The sequence below is a fragment of the Saccoglossus kowalevskii genome, chromosome 16, assembly GCF_978046115.1.
Source record: "Saccoglossus kowalevskii chromosome 16, keSacKowa6.1, whole genome shotgun sequence".
Taxonomy (NCBI): Eukaryota; Metazoa; Hemichordata; class Enteropneusta; family Harrimaniidae; genus Saccoglossus; species Saccoglossus kowalevskii.
In genome coordinates, this window is record NC_140656.1 from 22635955 (window position 1) to 22660404 (window position 24450).

The 24450-nt window shown below is 37.3% G+C and overlaps 1 protein-coding gene across 1 annotated transcript in view; it reads left to right on the forward strand.

Annotated features, from left to right (window-relative positions):
* Nucleotides 1–24338, forward strand: part of LOC146733759 (uncharacterized) — a 38956-nt gene extending 14618 nt beyond the window's left edge. The window contains exons 5-8 of the mRNA XM_085491222.1: nt 2418–2516; nt 11911–12009; nt 13094–13150; nt 19924–24338. Coding sequence (XP_085347348.1) covers nt 2418–2516; nt 11911–12009; nt 13094–13150; nt 19924–23004 — 3336 coding nt within the window. The 3' untranslated portion in view covers nt 23005–24338. The remainder of the gene's footprint in view (nt 1–2417; nt 2517–11910; nt 12010–13093; nt 13151–19923) is intronic.
* The last annotated feature ends 112 nt before the right edge of the window (nt 24339–24450 follow it).

Below are 24450 nucleotides of genomic sequence, written 5' to 3' on the forward strand. Positions count from 1 at the left end.
AGGTGTGAGCTTCCACATCGAGCTTGCAGCCAGAGCATGTTGAGCGGCACTTACTTCTTGGCATAGCGAGAAAGTAAATTGAAAATAACCCGAACAGAAATGACTGGGCACGAACAGCGTGCGATGTAAACAGTGCATGTAAACAGAACGAAGCGAATTGGCTACAAGAAACATGCGCAGTGGAGAAATTAAACAAACAAACGAAGTTATGCAAATGAAAAGTATGCAAATGAATAATTAACAATTTTGAACTGCGTACAAAATACAACCATGATGCACCCCGTTTCGACTTTGGCGTGCTTTTCCTTCTTGTTCACGTAATGCGATCTCTCACAAATGTATTAAAACACTTTGAATTTATACTTTGCATGATTATATTTGGTCAACAAGAAACATTATTTTTTCTAAACATTTTCTGAGACCATTTTTATCAGTGCAGGGTTATTTTTCCGGACAAGATGGGCTTCGTAATATATTATCTGTCACCATAACGCCATTAGTTACAGCAGGCTGTAATTGTGAGATATTTTACAAGGTATTTTCATCCTACCATATCATTAGAAAATATGAATTCCAAATGGATTGGAATGATTACGCGCGTAAGCGTCCTCTTAATAATAAAAACAAACATGGCTGCCACCAGGTTTTGACCTGACTGCATACAAAGAAGTTCGCTGATTCTGTTCTAAACTTTTTGGATTTCGGCTGCGCGTCGGCCGATACTACCGCTGTCCTTTCTTCCTGCATACTTTGAGTTATTTTCGAAATAACCTTATATTAATCATTAACTTTTTGAATGCTATAATTTTCCTCAAAAAATTTTTATGTCATTTATTAGCTCCCATGAAACGGAGCTTATTTTTTAGCGATGTCTTTGACTCTGTTACTCTGTGATCAAAATTTGTTCCTCTGATAACTCAAGATCTACAATTTCAATTAAAATGAAATTTAGCACACAGCTAATTTATGATGAGTAGATGTGCTGATTAGATTTTGGTGAAATTCCATGCATATTAATTAGGTAATTATTGCATTAATTAACTTATTGGTCTTTGAAGTTTCTGAACAAATACTTGATTTGGGTGAGTAGCTTAATTTGCATATTGCAATAATGTATTCTGTCGCAAAATACTGGTAATATTTCATTGGAAGGTCTGAAATTTGAGCGAGTTTTAGTATATAATGATTTAATATGTCATGATGGGTGTTATTTGAGTTAAATATTAAACTGCAATGTTTTTATTTACTTTTTCTAGGTATGTTGTATAGACTTCATGGTAGTTGTATGAAATTTAATTAATTTCACTAATTTGATGTTTTAAGCATATTCACTGTGTTTTTATTTCAAGAATTTGTCAAGGAAACAATATGTTGTTATTTTACATGTTTATGTAGGTTTAATTTAGGAGATTTTACTTGACAGCAAAATCAAATCTGTGAGTAATTTTGACTTATGGACACATATAGCCTGACAAGGGTGGGGTTCGCAGCAGTCCAGGTCGCCACTCATGCCAACTTGTTAGGCAAGGACACATAATGTCCTCCATTAAATAAACAGAAAATACTATTAATTTAATGAATTTGTTTTTAAGCATAAATTTATAATTTTATTTATTTAATTTATAATTATGATGATGATAACCATGATATAATAATACAAAATAACCTGAAACTACATTACAGTTGTCTTCATTACATAAATATGATGTATATGTGAATTCATACCCTCATCCCTGATTAGTATAACAATAGTATTTGAAAATTAAATTTGCATAGCTTTATTATTCTAATTATATTGTAAATTATAAATGTTAGTACATTTGTGTAATGTTAATCCTGGGAAGAACACTGGAATTTCTTGAAATTCTGTTTGCGATGCTTAAAGGGCGACAGTCGTCGTGCCGCGTCCTGTTCGATATGGGACTCGTAGCGATGTATACAACGCATGTAAAATACATTGTTTATAAAATGGAGGTCTACAAGAAGTCTTTCAAAGGAATCAGGGCCTGCAAAGTAATAATTTGCCCATTGTGCCAGGAAGATCTGTCCAGATTTGCTACACTGCGGTTAATTGCGGTTTTTACTATAAAACTTGCTCTGATCACACAGGAACTATTTACAGTTTAACTTTGATTGCAAATTTGTTTACAAATGTTTCAAAATTATTTTTGGTTAATTATGAATGAAATGGACATCTCACATTTTCTGCATGTTGTGATTGACTCTTTGTTTTGGAGAAACAATTATGCAGCTTGATTTTGTGGAAGGTGACAAAACTTGACTTCAGCATTCAAATAGTAATGTCAATATATGCATTTCCTTTTCATAGAAAGAATCAAACTGAGTGCTGAACTGTTTGAAAATAAACCTCTGAATGTTGTTTGTTTGTTTATGATTTCAATTCCCTTAATATTCAGGATAAAAAGACTGCACTACATTGGAGTGCAAAGTGTGGCACAGTGGAGATTGCTAAATTGTTGGTAAAAAGTAAAGCAGATCTGGATATCAAGGATAAGGTAAGTCTTCTATACATGTAATAATTAAATTTCATTCATTAACTTTTTGAATGCCATCATTTCTTCGTCAAAATTTTGATGTCACTTTTTGACTCCCGTGTGCGAAGCACACAATGGGAGTCTTTGCAGTTACCCTGTCTGTATGTGTGTGTGTGTCCATCCATTCCCCTGATATCTCAAGAACCGTATGTTGGTTTTTAATGCTCTGGACTAATGTACAGATGTGATTAGTTTTGAGTAAAAATCCATGCTTATAATTAACCTAATTTGCATAATAATTAGTCAATTTTTTGGCTTTTCCACCGATATCTCAGATACTAATCATCACATTTCAATGAAACTTACATATATACATTGGACGATGCACAGACAGATATGTGAAATATTAATAAATTTTCAGCTTTTGATATTTCAATTACCGGTACTATTACTTCATTACTTTTCAATGAAACTTGGACCTGATTAATTTTAAGTAAAAATGTGTTTCGCATAATTAGTTAATTTTTGACTTTCACACTGATATTGCAAGTACTAATTATTCCATTTCAATGAAACTTGGTACATTGTACATTGATGCTTCAGAACAATGCACAGACCCGCTCAGTTTTCAATTATAATCAGATCATATTAATTACCTAATTTGCACAATAAATGAATCTTGGTGCATATGTACTCTAACACAATGTGATGATCTAATTAGTTTTAGGTTTATATACATCTATAATAATTACCTAATTTGCATAATAATTTACTTTTCAGCTTTCTACTAATTTAGTTAGGATTAATCATCACATTAATGAAACTTTGTACATGTGCACCCTGAAACAATATACAAACCTAAATCTATATATAATAATTGCTTAATTTGTATACTGGTAATAATTTATTTGGTTTATTGAGGTAATCCACAGACATGATTAGTTTAATGTTGATAAACATGCATAATGATTATCTATTATTAGCCCATCTAAAAAAATCAGATTTAAATTGAATTCATCGCAGAGGTGGAATAAATTAGACTAAAAACCATGGATGAAAAATCAAATGTATTTTCTGTATGTATTATAAATTTTGATAATGTGAATCACATTTTTTTCATGTTATGCATCTCAAATAGCAGACAAAAATCAGTTGCCAAGCTTCTCGTTTGAAAAGCAAATCTTAAATTTTGAATAAATTTTAATGTGTCTTCAATACTCTCAGCACACGAGAGTTCTTTCTAAGATTTCTTTGATTTCAAATATTTAAAGTTTGTACCAGTATTTTTTTTTATAATTCTTTTATTCATTTTGAACCAAATAGACATAACAAGACAAAACTTGACTTCAGCATTCAAACGGTAATGTCAATATATGCATTTCCTTTTCATAGAATCAAACTGAGTGCTGAAGTGTTTGAAAATAAACCTCTGAATGTGGTTTGTGTGTTTATGATTTCATTTCTCTTAATATTCTTAAAAGATGAACTAAACTATCTTTAATGAGTGTACTATTGGAGACGCAGTCAGGAAATTCTCTTGTTATACTTACAGTAGTATAGATGATTTTCAAAGAAATACATAACAGCATGCAATACTTCGAAGTTCATGACCTGTATTTTTGATAGCTGTCATTTTATCCCTGAATGCAAATGCTACTAGTTATGACTAACCAAAATTAAAAATGCAAATTAAAAAACTCAAGTCATTACAAACACACATCAAGGCAAACTGAACATTTATATCTACAGATGGCAGAAAATGATGAAATTAGAGATTTAATTATTACAATTAATGATAATAGCTGTGATTTAGCAGTTACAGAATTTAGCAACTAAAACCGTCAAAAAGATTAGACCTAAACTTTAAAAAAAAGAAGAAGAAATTAACAAAAAAATAATTGAAAACTTTCACAATTATCAAACCTTGAGGATTCAGTAGGTGAACAATTTGAATTTTGGAAAGTATTTTGAGAAATTGATGAAACGTGCCCAATTAAACAAAATGATCCAGTGGATTCCAAAGAATGACCGAGATACAGGTACTTCACAAAGTTTTTAGTCAAACATCCTTTTTGTGAAACATTGAGTAATAACATAGAAATTAATATCAATGAATCAATTAACGAAAATAAATCACAACTTGATGCTTTGAATGTTTTTGGTGTAAAATCTCTCCTTGTTATTAAATTTGTCCCATAGCATAAAGTTGGCGAAGTTTTATTTCGTCAGGGGATCGAAAATCGATGCTGTTTTAACAAATATTTTGCATATTTTGTCTGAATATTTTCTTTAACATAATTTTCCATTTGAAAACAGGGCGAGGACTTTGGGAAAATTGTAAAATCATATTGAACCAAAAGCATAATTCACCCATCACTGTATGTCAGTTAGGGGTTCCATCCGTCTATGTCTGAAGTAATTTCTCAGACATGCTATGACTGACATAAACATAACCCATGAAAAAAAACACATTTCTGACGCATGAAGGTGCCATGTGTGTCTTGTAGAGTTAAACAAACCATGTATCTCCCCCGGCAACATTTCAATGAATGCTTGTTAACTACGAGTATACCATTGTTAGTGACTGCAATCAATATGCCAACCAAGATGACATAATATAGTACTATTTTTAGTTCCTGTTTGGAGAGTGCGTCTGTGAATATCCATCTCTGACATGCCAGGGCTGATCACATTCAAACTTGCATCATACAGCTTTGTAATGCATGCATGTCTATTTGTTTCACGATCTGATTCAAGATTGCTGAATGGTGGCCATTTTATGTTTAATATTACTAGTAATCAAAATCAAGCATTTGTCATTTTTGAACCAGGTTTTGGTTGCGTATTGATGCATTTTGTTCAAACTTGGTACACATCATTTTGTTTTTAGTCCCCGTTCGAACGAAGACCGAAAACGAGGACATATAATTCGGTCTCCGTCCGTGCATCCAGAGTCATATTTCAGAATCCTTTGGACCGATTCCTTTCATTCTTTGCATGTGCCTAGTACTTTATGTGGGACATATGCACATGCAGTGGTTTAGCGATTCAATTCAAAATGGCCAACTGACAGCCATCTTGTTTTTTGAAAATGTTGTATTTTGAACATGCTTTGTCAGTTTTCATTCAAACTTGGTACATAGATTATACATGTTAGAATACATGTCTATGACAATTTCTTTCGCAATTGGATCAAAGATGGCCGACTGGCAGGCATCTTGTTTTGTTTTTTTAAATGTGGTATCTTGGACATGCTTTGTCAGTTTTCATTCAAATTTGGCACATACTTTATACATGTTAGGATACATGTCCATGACAATTTGTTTCAAAAGGATGGCTGATTGACAGCCATCTGACTTTTTGGCCTTACTACTATATTTCCAAGATTTATGTACCATTTTAATTCATATTTGGCACATACATCATACATGTCACTTTGTTTCATAATCAGAATAATGGCTGTTTTTATTTGTGGCCATATTACTATTATATCTCTGTCACCCATGTATCGTTTTCATTGATATTTAGCATGTCATAAATGAATACATGTACATGTCAATTCAATTTGCAATTTGATCAAATTTGGCCGACTGGTGGCCATCTTGTTTGTTTAAAATGTGATAACTTGGACATGGTTTTACTTGTGATCTACATGTATGTTTTTCTTTGCTATGTCTTAAACCAGAGGGGTCCTCTTGCAACATATGTTCGAATTTCACTGGCAAAGAACGAACCCGACTCAAGCGAATTGGCGGCAAAAGGAAATAAAAAGTTAGTTTAATTCTGCTGAATCTAAAATTACATTTCTGGCATACAGTGAAATACAGCATTAAAAGGCAAAAACAGAACTGTGACAAAATGATAAAAAGCACTCAAAAACAAGAACGAAAGAAAACAAAGCGTGATACTAATACAAAATGATAGAAAAGCGAGCTGGCATGACCGCGAGAAAAAATGGGTGGGTGGGTGGGTGAAAATAAACCGAACAGAAATGACTGGGCACGAACAGCGTGCGATATAAACAGTGCAAGTAAACAGAACGAAGCGAACTGGCTACAAGAATCATGCGCAGTAGAGGAACTAAACAAACAAACGAAGCTATGCAAATGAAAAGTATGCAAATGAATAATTAACAATTTTGAACTACCTACAAAATACAACAATTATTGACTGGCAAAGAACGAACCCGACTCAAGCGAATTGGCGGCAAAAGGAAATAAAAAGTTAGTTTAATTCTGCTGAATCTAAAATTACATTTCTGGCATACAGTGAAATACAGCATTAAAAGGCCAAAAAAATGAAAGCCGCCAAAAGCAAATGTTCAAAGTGTCAGATCGACTTGGCCAGACTTGATAGCAGCGCGAATGCATGATGCCGTCCTGAGGCGACGACCGAATGAAGATTCCATGTAGAGCAGGTAAGCTTGTGAGCGCCAGTCGCCTTGCGCTTTAATTGCTTCAGGGTCTGCGCCTGACTGAAATGCGAAGGAGGCACAACCGCGATGAAAGCTGTGACCGGAGTAACTGTTTGGGTCCAGCCCTGTGGAGCTGAGCAATGATCGCAGATGTCGAACAAAAGACTGGTAGGTCAAAGGATGCAGTCTGCCGGTAGATGACGGCGCAAGGAACAGGGGAGCTTCTGAAGGTGCTGGCAACATGTCCACCATCTGCTTGTAGGCTGATACTGGGCAGAGGGCGGAGCCAGGGATAGCCAGGATGGGAATGTGCAGAACCCGTTCGCCGAACTGTATGGTTTTGGACCATGTGATACGGATGATCAAACCTGTGGTGTTGTATCCGACGCTGCCTCGCGAGAGATGAATGCGGGCGTCATAAGCTGTATCTGAAGGGGGCACCAGGTTGGACTTGCGCAGGAACGAAAAAAAATGCGATGAGGAAAGCGGACCACAGCGTAACGTGAAGCGGGCGTGTAAAGTCCAAGAGACGATGAATTCGAAGAAGGATATCCGGTGTGATAGGCAACTTGCGGCGAGGCTGGTGCGCTGATATACGCTGTATTCCCCGGAGGACAAGGCGCAGTTCGAATGAGTCGAGTGAAGGTGGGGTCTCGGAGACGAATAAATGCAGCAGCCAAACGCCGTTGAGGTAGTTGCGGATTGATGCCGTGCATGAAAACGAGCGGGCGAGGAACTGTGTGTAGCGAATAATCGTTCGTGTTGTGGCCGGAACTGGCTGGATGCAAAAGAAACGGCAGAAGAGGAAGAATGCACGCCATTGAGTTGTAATGTTGCGCAATGAACCAGAAGCAAAAGCTGAGTGGAGTGAGCGGGACGCCTGGCGGTCCAGATCGGCGAGCGGAGCTTGACAATCTGCAGGAGCGAAAAAGAAAATGCTACAAGTTACCAAGGATGAATAAACTGGAACGTTTCCTGAGGTACAACGACTTCTGAGATGCCAAAGTTTGACTGTAGCTCTTCCACACGAGACTTGTAAATGCCAGATAAATGTGAACGGCTTGGAGCGTCGGCAACGTTGCTCCGACCGGGGATGTGTACAGCCCAGAGATTGAATTCGAAACGTGCTTGGAAGTATGCAATCTCCCGCAAACAGCTGAGTTCGAAATCTGAATGGGTGCGATGAGAGTTGATCAATGCAACCGTTGTAGTGTTGTCAGAGGTTATTTGCAAGCGAAGCCCGCGCCAAGTATGGGACCAGAGCTTGAGTACGACCACGACTGCAAGCAATTCCAATGCATTGATAGACAAACCCATGTTGATGATGTGTTGTGGGAAAGGAGAGCGAAAGAACTGGGTAACTGAGACGCCGCCGCAGCCTGAAAGGCATGCGTCTGTACACACGACAGTATCTGGCGGGGACCAAGGTTGGGTGTGTATGATAGAAACGCCATTATAGTCCTGTAAAAACGTCTTCCACCATAAGAGGTCTTTGCGAAACTCTGCATCGATACGGGTGCGGGGATGTTTAGCAGAGAATGTGCGAAGCGTGGACAGCATGCGGGAAATAAACAAGTGACCCGGGCGAACGCAATTTGAGACATAGGACAAGAGACCGATGAGACTTTGTAATTCTGTGCGGGAACAAGAGGAGCGATTGTCCCAGTTGGATAGTTCTTCATGAATTTGAGTGAGTTTCGCGGCGGGTACGGCAATGGTCATGTTGACTGTGTCAAATTCAGAACCGAGAAAAGTCATACTAGTAGCAGGAGCACATGCTTTAGCCACGGATTCTTGAAGGCCGAGCTCGTTTAGCAGATTCCCTAGACTCTCAAAAGCCGCAGTAGCGTTGATTGGTAACTCTGCTCCGCCAAAATCGTCGATATAATTGATCACCTCGTGCCCTTGGTTGCGTAGGATGTGACGCACTGCGTTGGTTGACCGTTGACACATTAAGGCCGCTGTGCGTAACCCGAAAGGTGGTGAAACGTCAAAGTAGTATTTCCCTTTCCAGGAATAGCCGAGAAGGTGGTAGTCTCTCGGATCCACGCGAAGTTGACGGTATGCCCTGCTGAGGTCGCGTTTGTAAAGGAGGCAACCGGAACCAAGTGTACGGATGCGATCTAACATGGAGTCAACTGTAGGATATCTGAGCTTATAATCATCCCCGATGTAACTATCCCCTGGGATGCCGTCGTTGACCGAGTAGCCTTCTGGAAAACTTAAGTCCACGACCACGCGACGGGAAGATGAGCCCTTCTTAGTCACGGTCATTAATGGTGAGGTAATGAGCGGGTGTGACAATGGCGGAGTGTCGAACGGTCCAACAGATGCGCCGAGAGATAGCTCTGATTCCAGAAAACTGTCCACGTGCTCAGCGAAATGTAAAGCCAAGGTGTGATTTGTTGTGTGCGAAGTAGGAAGAAAGTCGCGCGAGTAGTTGATGGGCCAACCAAATTCTAAGAAGTCGCAGATGTCATCGTCGTAATTGCGTAGTAGATGGCGCCAAGACTGAATGTTCAGACCGGAAGAGACCGGGATGCGACAACCTTGAAAGTTATAAAGGCCTGAAGTGGAGATTCTGCGATGTAAATCAATGTAATGCTGTGCAATACTGCCATCCATGTTAGAAATAATATGATCTGGCGGCACAGAGTTTCTGGGCGACAGTGACAAATGATCAGCTGATGATGGAGAAGTTGTTGTTGTTGTTGTAGTTGATGATGTCAATGACGAGTGTGTAGCCCTCGACCTGCTTGTGTTGTGATGAAGTGCGGGGACGAAGTTCGTGTCGCTGAGGACCGCCTGCGATGTTGGCGCTTTGATCATGCTTGATGTCAGTGTGGTTGTTGACTGACCGGCGAGAGTGAGGGATTCGAACTTGTTATTATCGATGAAGACTGTGGTGCTGAGCTTGCGTAATGCTGTGTGCGTAAGTGACAACGGTGATGTAGCTGCTGGTGGCGTAGGTGTGGAGCCCCCCTGAGACGCTTGTGATGACTGAAAGTGTTGGGTCAGACCCGGTGATGTTGTTGCTAACCGAATCGAGCGAGATAACACTATCGTCCGGAGATACGTGTATAGGCGTTGATCTAACGGGGAGGTTACAGGTCGTTGACGTGATGTCTGAGGGCTGCGCATGGAGTCACGAGGAGATTGGTTTGTCGCGGTGCAGAGATGACATGGACGTGCCTGACTTCTGTTTGCAGTCCTTTTCGCTGTGATTATTAAAGCGATTGCGAGTGACATAGCAATGATTGCAAATGTGTTTAAATTTGCATGGATCAAATGAGCAAGAACCTTTCTCGTTGAAAGCTGTGCACACTAATACGGGCGAACCGTCCGGGTTGGAGGTATTTCTGTTGCCGCTGTTTGTTGTCCATTTCTGGGTGACTGATTTCAACTTGTCGGCTGAGAAATCGAAAAACAGTTCTTTCACGTCTGAGTAATCGCTGTCCCATGTACGTCTGTTATCATCGATTAAACGAGCCACTGCCGCGTGATAGCTCCGGACAATGGGCCATTTGTACAATGGTAGTTTAACAAACAAATCGTGCAGGAGACGTAACCGGCCCTTTTGTTCTGCTTTGGGCATGGATGGATCCTGCAGTAAGAGCGTGTAGCCCTGTAGAAATTGTTCAAGTGATAAGTCGTCGTATTTCAGTTCATGTGAAGAAAAGAATGATGGAACAAACTGTTCTGGAGATTTCAAACCAGGCAACTTTTTCCCGGCGTGACGCCCGGGGGAATTAATGAGACTGTCACGAATAATGTACTCACCCGCTGGTTCTTTGTACTCAGCCTCGTGTCCTTTGTTCGCTCCAATGGCGTCGAAGTATGGTGACAAATCGTGGTCAACCTGCGATCGGAGATTCGTCATTTTGCGAAGTTCCGCTAGTGAAATGTCAGAGATTTGGTGATCAGAAGGCGATGTGCCCTGTTGGCGCGTGGATGATAGGCCTGTGGTTGGTGGATGTGCGTTCAAGGAACAACTTTTGAATTCCGTTTCTAGCTGGGAGATTTCCGCCAGTAATTTTTGCTTCGCGATTCTCGCCAACAAGGATTGTTTCCGGCGTTGCAAAATAGCTAACTCGGCATGGTCGTCTTCATCCCCGTCTGAAAACTCGTCAAAATATCTATGTGGTTCCGCGTGTGAGACTGTGGGCGAGTGACGTCGGTGCTTCGAGGTGGAAGGGGATGACTTAGGGACGGCAGTTGAGCTGTTCGGTGAACGGCAGTTCTCTTCCTCCGGCGGTGGACCGGTGCAGAATTTTCCGTGCTTGCCCCAGGTGTGAGCTTCCACATCGAGCTTGCAGCCAGAGCATGTTGAGCGCCGCTTACTTCTTGGCATAGCGAGAAAGTAAATTGAAAATAACCCGAACAGAAATGACTGGGCACGAACAGCGTGCGATATAAACAGTGCAAGTAAACAGAACGAAGCGAACTGGCTACAAGAATCATGCGCAGTAGAGGAACTAAACAAACAAACGAAGCTATGCAAATGAAAAGTATGCAAATGAATAATTAACAATTTTGAACTACCTACAAAATACAACAATAAACAATCTGTTGTATACGCCACTTGGGACTCAAGTTTCAAGGACATGCTCATGACAACCCCTCCGCTTTAATATGACGAGCACAAAGTGACTTTCAAAAATTTAATGGGGACTGTGTCATTTTTAATGACTTGTTTTTATCAGATTCAAAAAATGCTCTTCTGGAGCAATATCTCTGACATGCCTTGATCAATCACACATATGGACATTTATTTGTTTCACCCAGATCTTGGTTATACATGGACAGCTACATGTATTGTCCATCTTGGTACACACAATGACCATAATTTTTTTTTCAGATTGGATTCAAAATGATCGACTGCAAATGCTGTTCTAGAGCCATTATGACATGTACATTGACTGATTGCAATTAAACTTTACAACTACATTATACATCATGAAATGGTAATGCCGACTCATTTCTGTTTTGTTTCCTTTTCAGCATGGTAATACAGCACTGCACATAGCATTCAGTAAAGGGAATATATCTGTAGCAAAAGTTCTGATAAATGGAGGTTCTAATTTATGTGCTGTAAACTCAGTAAGTGAAATAATAATTATTCATTTTCGCATTTTTAATCCATACGACACAAGTGACACTAAAGTCAACTAGAGTGACTGCTTCCAGCCAGTCCACTTGTTTACTAGTCACTGCCCATTACACACTGTTGGATAAGTTGGATATTTGTTGAACTTGGACAAAGTAGGTTATACTCTACTCAGCTACCTGGAAGTAATAATAGTATCACCCACCAGGTGTACAAATGCACAGGCTTCTGGAGAGGTAGATGAGTAAGTAATTGGCAGTGACTAATGAACAAGTGGCCTAGCTAGAATCACTCAATCACTCTTCTAGACTAGTTTATGTCACACTTACAGCTAATTACTGCCACTACAGGGTAAATTAGAATTTTGTCTAATTTAGACATAGTGGGTTGAGTCTGAATTTTAGGAGCATAGGCACTGCAGTCGGCTTCATACCCCAGGTAAAACATTGATACACAATAGTGAAGGTATATAAATGCTTACACACTGAGTAATATTGCAAGAAACAGACATAATTTGAATGACCATATTTTATTGCAAATGAAAAACAAGACAATTACAACATAACTTGCATCTGGGAAGCTAGAGGGGACCTGGGTAAAGGTTAAAGGTGCCTGCAAGAACCCTGGTAAATCCATAAGGCAAAAAAACAAAACAGTAGGTCCAGTAGTAAGTGTTAATGTTGTTCATGTTTTTTCTGTTCTGCAATGATCACTCACTCAGTCTGTATCTTGTCAAAAGTGTTTGAGGTTGTGAAAAATGATTGCGTGACGAAACTTATTGTACCCTGCTGCCAGAACATGATCTGGAAACAAACAAAATGCATGGAAGTTAGCTTGGAGCTCTCTTATCAGCATTTGCATATGCGTAACAGAATGTCTTCAGAACCCCTCTGAATCATGTGGCACAACAAGCTGGTGACTGATGTATAGCAGAAGAACATTGTGAATTATATGTAGCAGTTTTAGATACATCATTCATGTAGTGTAAGCACTACATCCCTATTGTATGTGACAGTTTTTACCAATTATATATAATATCCATAACAGATGAGGTGTTATAATGATGTCTCGTTACAGGACGCTGATTCACCATTTGAATTGTTTTCTAAAACCATAAGCAGTAAAAGTAGAGAGGTAAGTTTAATTTGTTTTATTTTTAGCTGGCAAAATTAAGTATTAATTTATGCCAGGTATACAAGTCACTGCTCCAGTAAAAAATCTCTGTCCCACTTTGAAGAAGTAGTCCCTTCATATAAATTAAGTTGAATAGAGTACTGTGTGAGATTGACAACCTTTATACAAATATTATAATTTCATAACTACTATTTATTTGAAAATATTTAAAAAGTTCTGATGAATTTGAAGAAACTGACTACTTTTTAACCACTTAAAGTGACCTCTGTAAATGACCTTTTTATGACCTTATTACAACTTACCTTATGCCATCATGCTTTTGCAAAAACGCATTTCGCCCACAGTTTTACTGCAGGAGGTTCTGAGTGGCTGCTCCTCGCTTTCATCACTAATTTTCTCACTGAGAACCGACTGACCCACATTGAGAATGGCATTAACCAGCATCCATTGCAGCCATCACTTTTGTCAGTCGAGCAAAGCTTATATTACTGATTGAATGTTCATGCATTGCCTCTTGTTCTTGTTACTAATATGTGCATAATTATTCAGCATTGAAGTCTTGTTGGTACTGTTCTTTCTTTAAATTTAGCAAAATGTTCTGTAAAAATCCATGCATCATATTTGTTTCTGTTCCCAGAATTCCTGCTGTCTAGTTTTTCTCCTGCTTATGCGCTGTTTATGATATTTACATTTACTTGACATATGATTTCAGAAATAGCCTTTTTTAGATCTGCTGTCGACTTTGTTGTGCAGGGCTTATCATATGAGTGATTGTCCGTTGTTGTCGTTCGTCGCCATCCATCATCCGTGTCAATGTTTTACTTTTTCGACTTCTTATTGAAAACTGCAAGCTTGAATGCTTTGATACTTGATGTATATGTACCTTGGTAGACCTCTCTCAGATTTGTTCATTTTGTGATGATATCTTCAATTCTCTATTAATTTTGGTGATTATTTTGTCATTTTTGGTAAAAAGTGATATTTTCGACTTCTTGTTGAAAACCTTCAGTCTGACTGTTTTGATATTACATATATAGGTACTACATGTGGACCTCTCTCAGATTTGTTAATTTTGTGATGATATCTTTAATTCTCAAATTTTGGTGAATATGTTTGTAATTTTTGGTAAAAAGTGATATTTTCGACCTCTTGTTGAAAACAGCAAGTCTGATTGCTTTGATACTATACATATTGTTCATTTTCTAATGATATCTTTAATTCTCTAATTTTGGTGAATATGTTTGTAATTTTTGGTAAAAAGTGATATTTTCGACCTCTTGTTGAAAACAGCAAGTCCTATTGTTTTAATACTATACATATTGTTCATTTTCTAATGATATCTTCTGTTCTTTAATTGAAATGTGCATTGCTAACAGCATAGCTATCTCAGCCGACAGGCTGCTTGTTTTGTTTATTCTGTTTATCGTCTCGTTGTGAGACTATATTCAGCTGGAATTGTCAAATGTTTGGCTCAAAAATGTAACTATTGAAATAGACGAGACAATCAAACAAATGTTTCCCACAGCAGTGTTGCAGAATTATCTGTGGCCAATAATGGCATTACCCATTTATTCAATGCAAACTTGTTTTGTCAATGTGTTGCTGTACATATTTGTGTAATAGTGTCTATGTCATTTCAAGTAAGTAAGTTGTACAGAACTTAGTTTTCCATCAACAGTGTCATAATCCAGTGTGACAACTATTCAAAAGCTGACAAATTTCAAAACTTTCGACAGTGTTATCCTCTGAACATCATAGTGTGGTTGTAAGTTGTGCAAACCTCTCCTCTGATTGGTTATTGATTACATAGTTGGATTCCTTTGTTTCACCTGTTTGACCTGTGGTGAACTAAGGGCCAGGCAGGCTATTGTCTTCAGTTCTGCATGTGGTTCTGAAGAGTGAAGACGTGTCTTTGTGCCTGCTCTGAATTGTCCTGTTGAGTTTTCTGTAAATTTTGCTAGGTTTGCTAACGCTTGTACACTGGTCCGGGAAGGTGCCACTAAACAAGGTAAGGAAGGTTTTATCATTGTTGGCTTCATCAGCATGAAATTATTTACAGTAATTTGTTACAAGTTTGAGTACTCGAAGGAACTCAGATTTTATCACTCTTACTTTGGGTTATTAGTCCCCGTTCGGACGCAGTCCGAAAACGGGGACTTATGTTTTGCCCTGTGTGCGTCCGTGCGTCCGTGATCACCTGTATCTCGAACATGCATGGACCGATTAAGTTCAAACTTCACTCATACATCACACCTTATATGGGACATATGCACATGCATTTTTTTCATGATCCGATTAACGATAGCCGAATAGCGGCCATTTTAAGGCCGAAAATGCATTGAAATCGCACATTTTCACCATTCCGGACCCGGATCTCAGTTATGCATGGACGGATTTCATTCAAATTTGGTACATACATTAAACATAATAGGACCTTGATGCACGTCATTTTTTTTTTTCGGATCAAGTTCGAAATAGCCGACTGGCGGCCATTTTGTTTTAAAGAATTCAGTTCTGGATCCGTATCCGAGACATGTCTGGATTGATCGAGTTCAAACTTCACACACACAAGGTACATCATGTCACAAATATGTATGTGCATTTGTTTCATGATCTCATTAACGATAGCCGAATAGCGGCCATTTTAAGGCCGAAAATGCATCAAAATCGCACATTTTCATCATTCCGGACCCGGATCTCAGTTATGCATGGACGGATTTTGTTCAAATTTGGTACATACATTAAACATAATAGGACCTTGATGCACGTCATTTTTTTTTTTTGATCGGGTTCGAAATGGCCGACTGGCGACCATTTTGTTTTAAAGAATTCAGTTCTGGATCCGTATCTGAGACATGCTTGGATTGATCGAGTTCAAACTTCACACACACAAGGTACATCATGTCACAAATATGTATGTGCATTTGTTTCATGATCTCATTAACGATAACCAAATGGCGGCCGCTTTAAGGCCGAAAATGCATTGAAATCGCACATTTTCACCATTCCGGACCCGGATCTCAGTTATGCATGGACGGATTTCATTCAAATTTGGTACATACATTAAACATAATAGGACCTTGATGCACGTCATTTTTTTTTCGGATCAAGTTCGAAATAGCCGACTGGCGGCCATTTTGTTTTAAAGAATTCAGTTCTGGATCCGTATCCGAGACATGTCTGGATTGATCAAGTTCAAACTTCACACACACAAGGTACATCATGTCACAAATATGTATGTGCATTTGTTTCATGATCTCATTAACGATAGCCAAATGGGGGCCGCTTTAAGGCCGAAAATGCATTGAAATCGCACATTTTCACCATTCCGGACCCGTATCTCAGTTATGCATGGATGGATTTTGTTCAAATTTGGTACATACATTAAACATAATAGGACCTTGATGCACGTCTTTTTTTTTTCGGATCAAGTTCGAAATGGCCGGCTGGCGGCCATTTTGTTAAAGAATTCAGTTCTGGATCCGTATCCAAGACATGTCTGGATTGATCAAGTTCAAACTTCACACACACATGGTACATCATGTCACAAATAGATATGTGCATTTGTTTCATGATCTGCTTAACAATAGCGGAATGATGGCCATTTTAAGGCCGAAAATGCATTAAAATCACATATTTTCACAATTCCAGAACCGGATCTCAGTCATGCATGGATGGATTTTGTTCAGATTTAGCACAATGTGTTGTACATATGCAAGTGTATTTCGGTCATGATCTGCTTTGAATGTATATGTCACTCAAATATGAACGGAACGGGGACGTGTCATTGACAATGACTTGTTATTGCAAGTCTGTAAATGTTAGTATTTGTTAAGACTTATTTCTTGAAAATTGTTTTGTTATTTATACTATTTGCCACCCATTTTTTGTGCCCAAACACATTGCGTGCATGTGGTCAGCTGCACGTTTAATAAAGCACATGGTATGCAATGTGTGCTTTGGCTTGTCAAAATAGTTGACAGATATTTCACAATTAGCATTGTTATTTCTGGTTAAATGTTGAAATTTCATGCTAGAAACCTTTTGGTGACTGGACAGTGGTGGTATTAATTAGGGTTAAACCCTTCAACAAAATATCAGTCTATGATATTCCAACCATATGCTGTGGTGTTCTCTACCCTTACATATACAAGGCAAGCAATGTGCAGTTTAACTACGCTTTGTGCTTGTTACGTCAACAATGACCTCCTAAAATATAAATGATGCATTATCATGGTGATTATTAGTTAGATTATTTACTTCAAAAACTTTAAAGGCATATTTCGTTACTTGTCTCTTTGAGTTAACTGTCTCACTGCAGTATTTCTGGTGCATTTTAAATTATTTACTGATGAATATTAAAGTATTTCGCATGCATAAATGTTCTGACACCTACAAAAATGACTATTAAAAAGGGAACCCTAAAAGTATATGTACCCCTGCACGGAGGTACTTCATACATTTCCAATGCACTATTCATTAATTTGTTTACCGTTCCAATTTTTCTATTGCACAGGTTAGAATACAAAACAATTTTTAGCTCCGCTGTCGACTTTGTCGAGCGGAGCTTATCATACGAGTGATTGTCCGTCGTCGTCCGTGTCAATGTTTTACTTTTTCGACTTCTTCTTGAAAACTACAAGCCTGAATGCTTTGATACTTGGTGTATATGTACCTTGGGTAGACCTCTCTTAGGTTTGTTCATTTCATGTTGATATCTTAAATTCTCTTATTTTGGTGAATATGTTTATAATTTTTGATAAAGTTATATTTTCAACTTCTTGTTGAAAACAGCAAGTCCTATTGCATTGATACTATACATATTGTTCATTTTCTAATATCTTTAATTCTCTAATTTTGGTGAATATGTTTGTAATTTTCGGTAAAAAGTGATATTTTCGACCTCTTGTTAAAAACAGCAAGTCCTATTGTTTTAATACTATACATATTGTTCATTTTCTAATGATATCTTTAATTCTCTAATTTTGGTGAATATGTTTGTAATTTTTGGTAAAAAGTGATATTTTCGACTTCTTGTTGAAAACAGCATGGCCGATTGCTTTGATTCTATACATATTCTTCATTTTCTAATGATGTCTTCAGTTCTTTAATTGAAATGTGCCTTGCTAACAGCGGAGCCGTCTTAGCAGACAGGCTGCTTGTGTACATGTAAATTGTTTTCAGTCCCCATTTGGACGAAGTTCGAAACCAGGGAATATTATTTTAGGTTCGTTCCGTCCGCCTGTACGTCCGGAGCTATATCTCGGACACCCATTGACGTATTTCAATCAAACTTTACATGAAGACAATACATAATGTCTTGCATATGCTCGTCAAATTATTTTATGATCGGAGCAAGAATGGCCGACAGGCGGCCATTTTTGATGTAAAATTTTCTATTTCTGATATTTAAACGTGTTCGCAGCAGTTTCTCAGATGTCTAGGCCGATTTGGATCAAAGTTGGTATGGTGATCATACATATTGGGTTAAAGGTGCATGTCATATTTTTACTGTGATTCTATTAAATATGGCAGACTGGCGGCCATCTTGTTTTTCATGGTACTCATGCTACTTTTTCTTGAATGCAATGAACGTTTCTCTTTAAATTTTGTACAAAGATAGTATACCAAGGGATACATTTGTACCAACATTATTTTTGTGATTCAATTCAATATGGCTGGCCGACGCCTAATTTTCATGTAAAAGCACTATTGTCTTTTTTTACATGTTCGGAGCTGTTTCTCATAGATGACTAGGCCAATTTGGATCAAAGTTGGTATAGTGATCATGCATATTGGGTTATAGTTGCATGTCATATTTTTTCTGGGATTCAAACTAATATGGGTGACTGGTGGCCATTTTGTTTTTTTCATGAGATCACATTTTGGACGGGGACTGCATCATTAACAATGACTTGTTAAATCACTATTTCTGATAAATCAGATGTACATAACATAGATAACTTCAATCTTCTCATTTTGAAAATAGCTTGACTGATTGATTTAATATTCCTGAATTAGTGGAGCTATATTAGCTGACTGAAAGACTGTGGACATGACGTTTTGACGGCCATTAAAAATGTTAAATGTATGCCAGATGAAGCAAGTCACAATAGAATATTAAACTTCCTTTCCAAATATGACACAAAAATTGTAATTGTTTAGAATTTTATACCTGACATATGGTAGCTTTTGTACATAATGGGGCAGTCAAATTAAACAGCATGGTTGTATTTTGTAAGCAGTTCAAAATTGTTAATTATTCATTTGCATAAGCTTTGTTCGTTTGTTTCATTTCTCCACTGCGCATGATTATTGTAGGCCATTTGCTTCATTCTGTTTATATGCACTGTTCACATCGCACGGTGTTTGTGACCAGTCATTTCTGTTTAGGTTATTTTTCAAACGACCAGCCACCATTTTTTTCTCGTGGTCATGCTTGCTCTTTTCCATCGTTTAGTTTTAGCATCGCGTTTTTTTTTTTTTTTTTTTTTTTTTTTTTTTTTATATATAAGAGATCTTAATCGTTTTGTCAGTTCTATTTTAGATTCATTTATTTTGTTTTTTCACTCAAGATTTTTGCCGTTTAGTGCTGTTTTTTTGCTGTATGCCAGAAATGTAAATTTTAGATTCAACAGAATAAAAATAAAACTAACTTTCTATTTTCTTTTGCAGCCAATTCGCTTGCATCATGTTTTTTCTTTGCCATTGAATAATTATTGAAGTAAATATAAAATAAATGACATTATTTCATTCATTTATGCATTTGTTAGGAATTACGTGGAGATGTTGTTCTTCAGAGAATAATATTTGAGAAAGATGAGAAAGTTGACCAAAGTGAAATATCTGACATCAATGAGACTGAACTTCAAGCAAGATATCATGATGGCTGGGATGCATCAGTGTTTATCATGAATGATCAACAAGCATTTCAGAAGACTACTAAATTATTCAGAGGTCAAAAAATAAAAAGCTTCATCTTAGGTAACATCAATATTAGGGGAATCGAAAGAATAACAGTTAGTAGAAGCTTGATACTGATAAACATTGCATCATTTAGCGCAAACAAAGTAATTTCATTTTTGTCTCCAAATGCCACAATGTTAGCATGTATTGAGTTAAATCTACCAGCACCATGGCATATTGACTTCCCTCACCCAATCCAAACCTTTTGTATACGTAAGTGTAAGTTTGTGAAAGATAGTTCAAAGTATGATTTTGATATAAAATGTGAAAAAATTTGTTCTCTATATATTATGGAGAGTGGAGTCACACGCCTACAGGAGAATATTGGCATGATTCCAGGGTTGTCAAAGTTTGATATTGAGGATAATAATATAAAACGCCTACCACCATCTCTTAGTGCAGTGGCTGAATATAAACATTTCAATGTAGATAGAAACCCTGTCAGTAATGTACCAAGGGAAATCTTAAAAAAAGGAAAGGATGAAATATTATCATATTTGAAAGATTTCTATGATGATAATATGATCCCAAATAGCCAGGTTAAGTTAATGCTTGTTGGTCATGAAGGTGTTGGTAAGACTACTCTTGTGAAGGCCTTGGTTGGAATGATCAGCAGGGTTGAGAAAACCGATGGAATTCAGGTTTCGGAGATTAAGCTGACAAATAAATGTACCTTGCGTTCTTTTGATTTTGCTGGTGATGTAGATTACTTGGAATCTCACTCATTGTTCATGACAGATGACACTTGTTGTCTTGTTGTTTTCGACCTCAGTACATTTGGTGTAGGAGGTATTCTAACATCTGACAGTGAAGTTGGCAGAGCATCACTCTTGATTGAAACAATTCATACGATTGCTCCACATTCACGATGCATACTGGTTGGTACTCATGCAGATAATGATAAGCTAACTCCGGTTGTGTTGAATAATATATGGCATCAGTTTAGTGAGTTGTTGAATAAGGCTCACGGGCATCATACTGAATACCATGTACACGCATATTTGAAAAATTGCTTAGTATGTCAATCTGTCAGTAATCTGAAGAGAGAAAGTAAGTATGAAGGACTTGCTGGATATGTTGAAGTGACTCCCCAGAAAACAGTTGCATCTGTTGAGTCAGAAAGGCACAACAGAATTCCTCATATAGTTGGTTATTATGAAGTGTCTGGTACCAGAAGTTTTCCTAAGCAGGAAAATGGGGAAAGTGTATGCATTTCCCAACTGAAGGATTCGATCAGTAAAACTGCATTAGAAATTATAAATGATAGTTACCCCAAGATTCCAAAAAAATGGCAGCAGCTTCGTAAAAAATTGTACTCAATGAGAACTGAAAAAAACATCCCAGTACTAGAATTTAATAAGTATGAAGAAATTGCATCAAATATAGGTATTACCGGTACATCAATCTATAATGTCACTCAGTTCCTATGTAGTCAGGGAGATATAGTGTACAGATACGGAGATAAGTCAAATACTGATGGCACAATGGTTGTACTTGACCCACAATGGTTAGCAGACCAACTGCAAAAGCTGATATCATTCAATGCAAGGAATATAGCATTTGAAGGGATTCTTACAGAAAAGGAACGGTCTGGTGCATGGAAGAATATTGATAGTAAGTATCATGATTCACTGATGTCTTTATTTACTGAAATGAAGATTTGTATTCCGATTCAGTCTGCATCAACTGCCAAGGAGGCAGAAATGAAGAATTGGCTTTTACCAGCAAAACTGAAAATCGGAAGTTCAGGCCACAACACCTGGCCACTATTCCCACTCGCTAAAGAAAATCAAATCAGCTACATGTATAAATTTCGAAGGTTACCACCTTCGCTGTTCTGTGATATCATAGTAAATGTTGTCAGTAACGGAACTATAGAGAAGCGTTACGTTACGCGTAACAATATAACTTTCTATGCGTCGACTGCTTTCACACCATGTGGCAAGTGTAACAGAGCTGACAAATCTGAAGAGGTCTGTCATGTTCGGTTTCAGCTTGTCTATCATTTGAATAGTATACTTTTAACAGTAAGGGGTGATCATCCTTGTTGCACTGTACCTACTTTCAAATCCATGATTGACAGTGCAAGAAATGATTCAATGTATCAGGCTTTGAGTTCAGAAAGTTTCCTCACCTGCCCATTTTGCCTCATTGATAGTAAGTATGACCCGGGTTACATGGAAAAGTCAGATGGAGCTTATTTCTGTAGTAAGGATAATCAAGAGCACATGTTTACAAATTATGATGAATTATTACGCTGTGTAGGAGTGTCTCAACCTCAAGATACAAATCCTGGTTACACAATTGCTAAAGCATTTGAAGACATGGAATGCCCAAGTATGTTTGTTATTTTACCTATCAATAAAGGAAATCAGTCTTTGTTAGACCAGGTCAAATGCAAAATTCATTTGTATCTTAGTGATGGTTATGCAGTCCATTTACTTTGCGAGAATTACGGTAATCCTCATTTCTTAAGCTCACCAGGCTATAGGATTCATAATGTAAAATCATTCATCAAAAAGTATGGGAAACACATAGTGAGAGTCCGACAATTAATTGAAAAGTTGTTACATTTGGGGACTTCATTGCTGCCAATGGAAGCTAAACCAGTGGCTGAAATGGCTGCTAAGGAATTATCACAACTTTTGTCAGCCTTTCAAAAAGATTTAAAAAAAATCTGTCCAAACCTAGCTGATATGGTTGAACCGAAACTAATCAGAGTTATTGACTTAAAATCAAAGAAGCATCGACATAGTCGACGTGAATTTTCAAAGTTTCTTGGTAAGGCTGATGAAAATGATAGATTTGGTGCATTATATCCTGTCCCATGTGGTGATAGAATATGGTGGTGTTGTGAAGAACATTGTAAAAAATTCCCTGCTCCTTGAAAGCCTGTAATTTGTGTTTGTATTTCATGACCAATGCACTTGTATGAAAATTGTGTATTAATGTTCTGTATGAAATTGATAAACTGATTCCTATTGTGTGTGCGTGCGTGCGTGTGTGCGTGCGTGCGTCGTATCTATCATGGGTTAGTGGGTTGGTGGATTATCACATAAGCCATGGTGCTAGAAAATTTTAATTTACATCACAAAAAAAAATCTTTTCATTTCAATGTAATTATATGATATTTTGATCAATTATTGTATTTTATGTTATTGTTAAAAGTGTATTTTGATCGATGTTCATCAAATTGTTTCTGGAATATTTTTGAACATTTTGAATTTGAATATTTTATGTCACTTGTTCTCTTGTTAATGTTGGTCATAATACCTCTGGATGCAGACCTCAATTTTTGATAACATTTAAGAAAGAAATGTACAAGTAAAGTATATCCAAAAAATGTAAGCATGTATATCATTGAACATCCACAAGGTTTAAGAGCATTAGATTGTTATTGCATGCAATACTAATACTTTGACTAAATTTGGATCTACTTGTAAACAACAAACTAATCATTTCTTACAAATACTTGTGAATAATATAACAGAATCCTGTGTTTACTTTTGAAATATCACAAAAGTCATTTTAAATAGCCTTTTTTCATTATTTTTTGCACAATATAGTTTGTTTTTGAAATATTACAAAGAATATACAAATTTTAATATGCTCCCCTCATTCATGTTGGCCAGCTGTGGAGATTCCAGCAGGTATTGTGTTGACATGAACAGGTGTAACATTACTATTTTGAATTACAAATGTCACTTATTTTTCAGCATGTCAACTATTCCATATCCACTTTAATATTAATAACAAAAAGTGTACAACCATGAGAAGCATTACTATTTTGTGAATTCCAGATATTGCTTATTTTTCAGCATTTATGTCAACAATTTCATATCCAGTTTAGTATTAACCTGTGTGATTATTACACCAATGATGTAGATGGTGAAAGCAATGTTATTCAAAACTATGATTGTTTGCGTGTACTTGTGCATAATCTTGAATATAACAAACTGTAATTTGGTAGACATATCAAGACAATATCCAGGTCAATGTGGCCAGCATTTCTTGTACTCATTTATGTCAAAGTACTCTGTAGATAAATGATGCAACTTGTAAGGGTTTCAACTTGTCAGCAAATCTTTAAATTAGGAATCACTTTTGTATCCATTTCTCAGATAATTGCTGCATGTGTGTAGATTAATGAATGTATTAACAAATAAATTTTCTGTACAATGCAACTATTTGAAGTTCAGAAATAAAAAAAAATGTAATTGTTGGATTTTGATTGAATTTGCAGTGCTTGTACACTAGTGCATCAGATGAACAGTCTCTCAGTGTGATTTACCACCATTTAATGACATTATACATTTATACCTCACTCAGGGTAA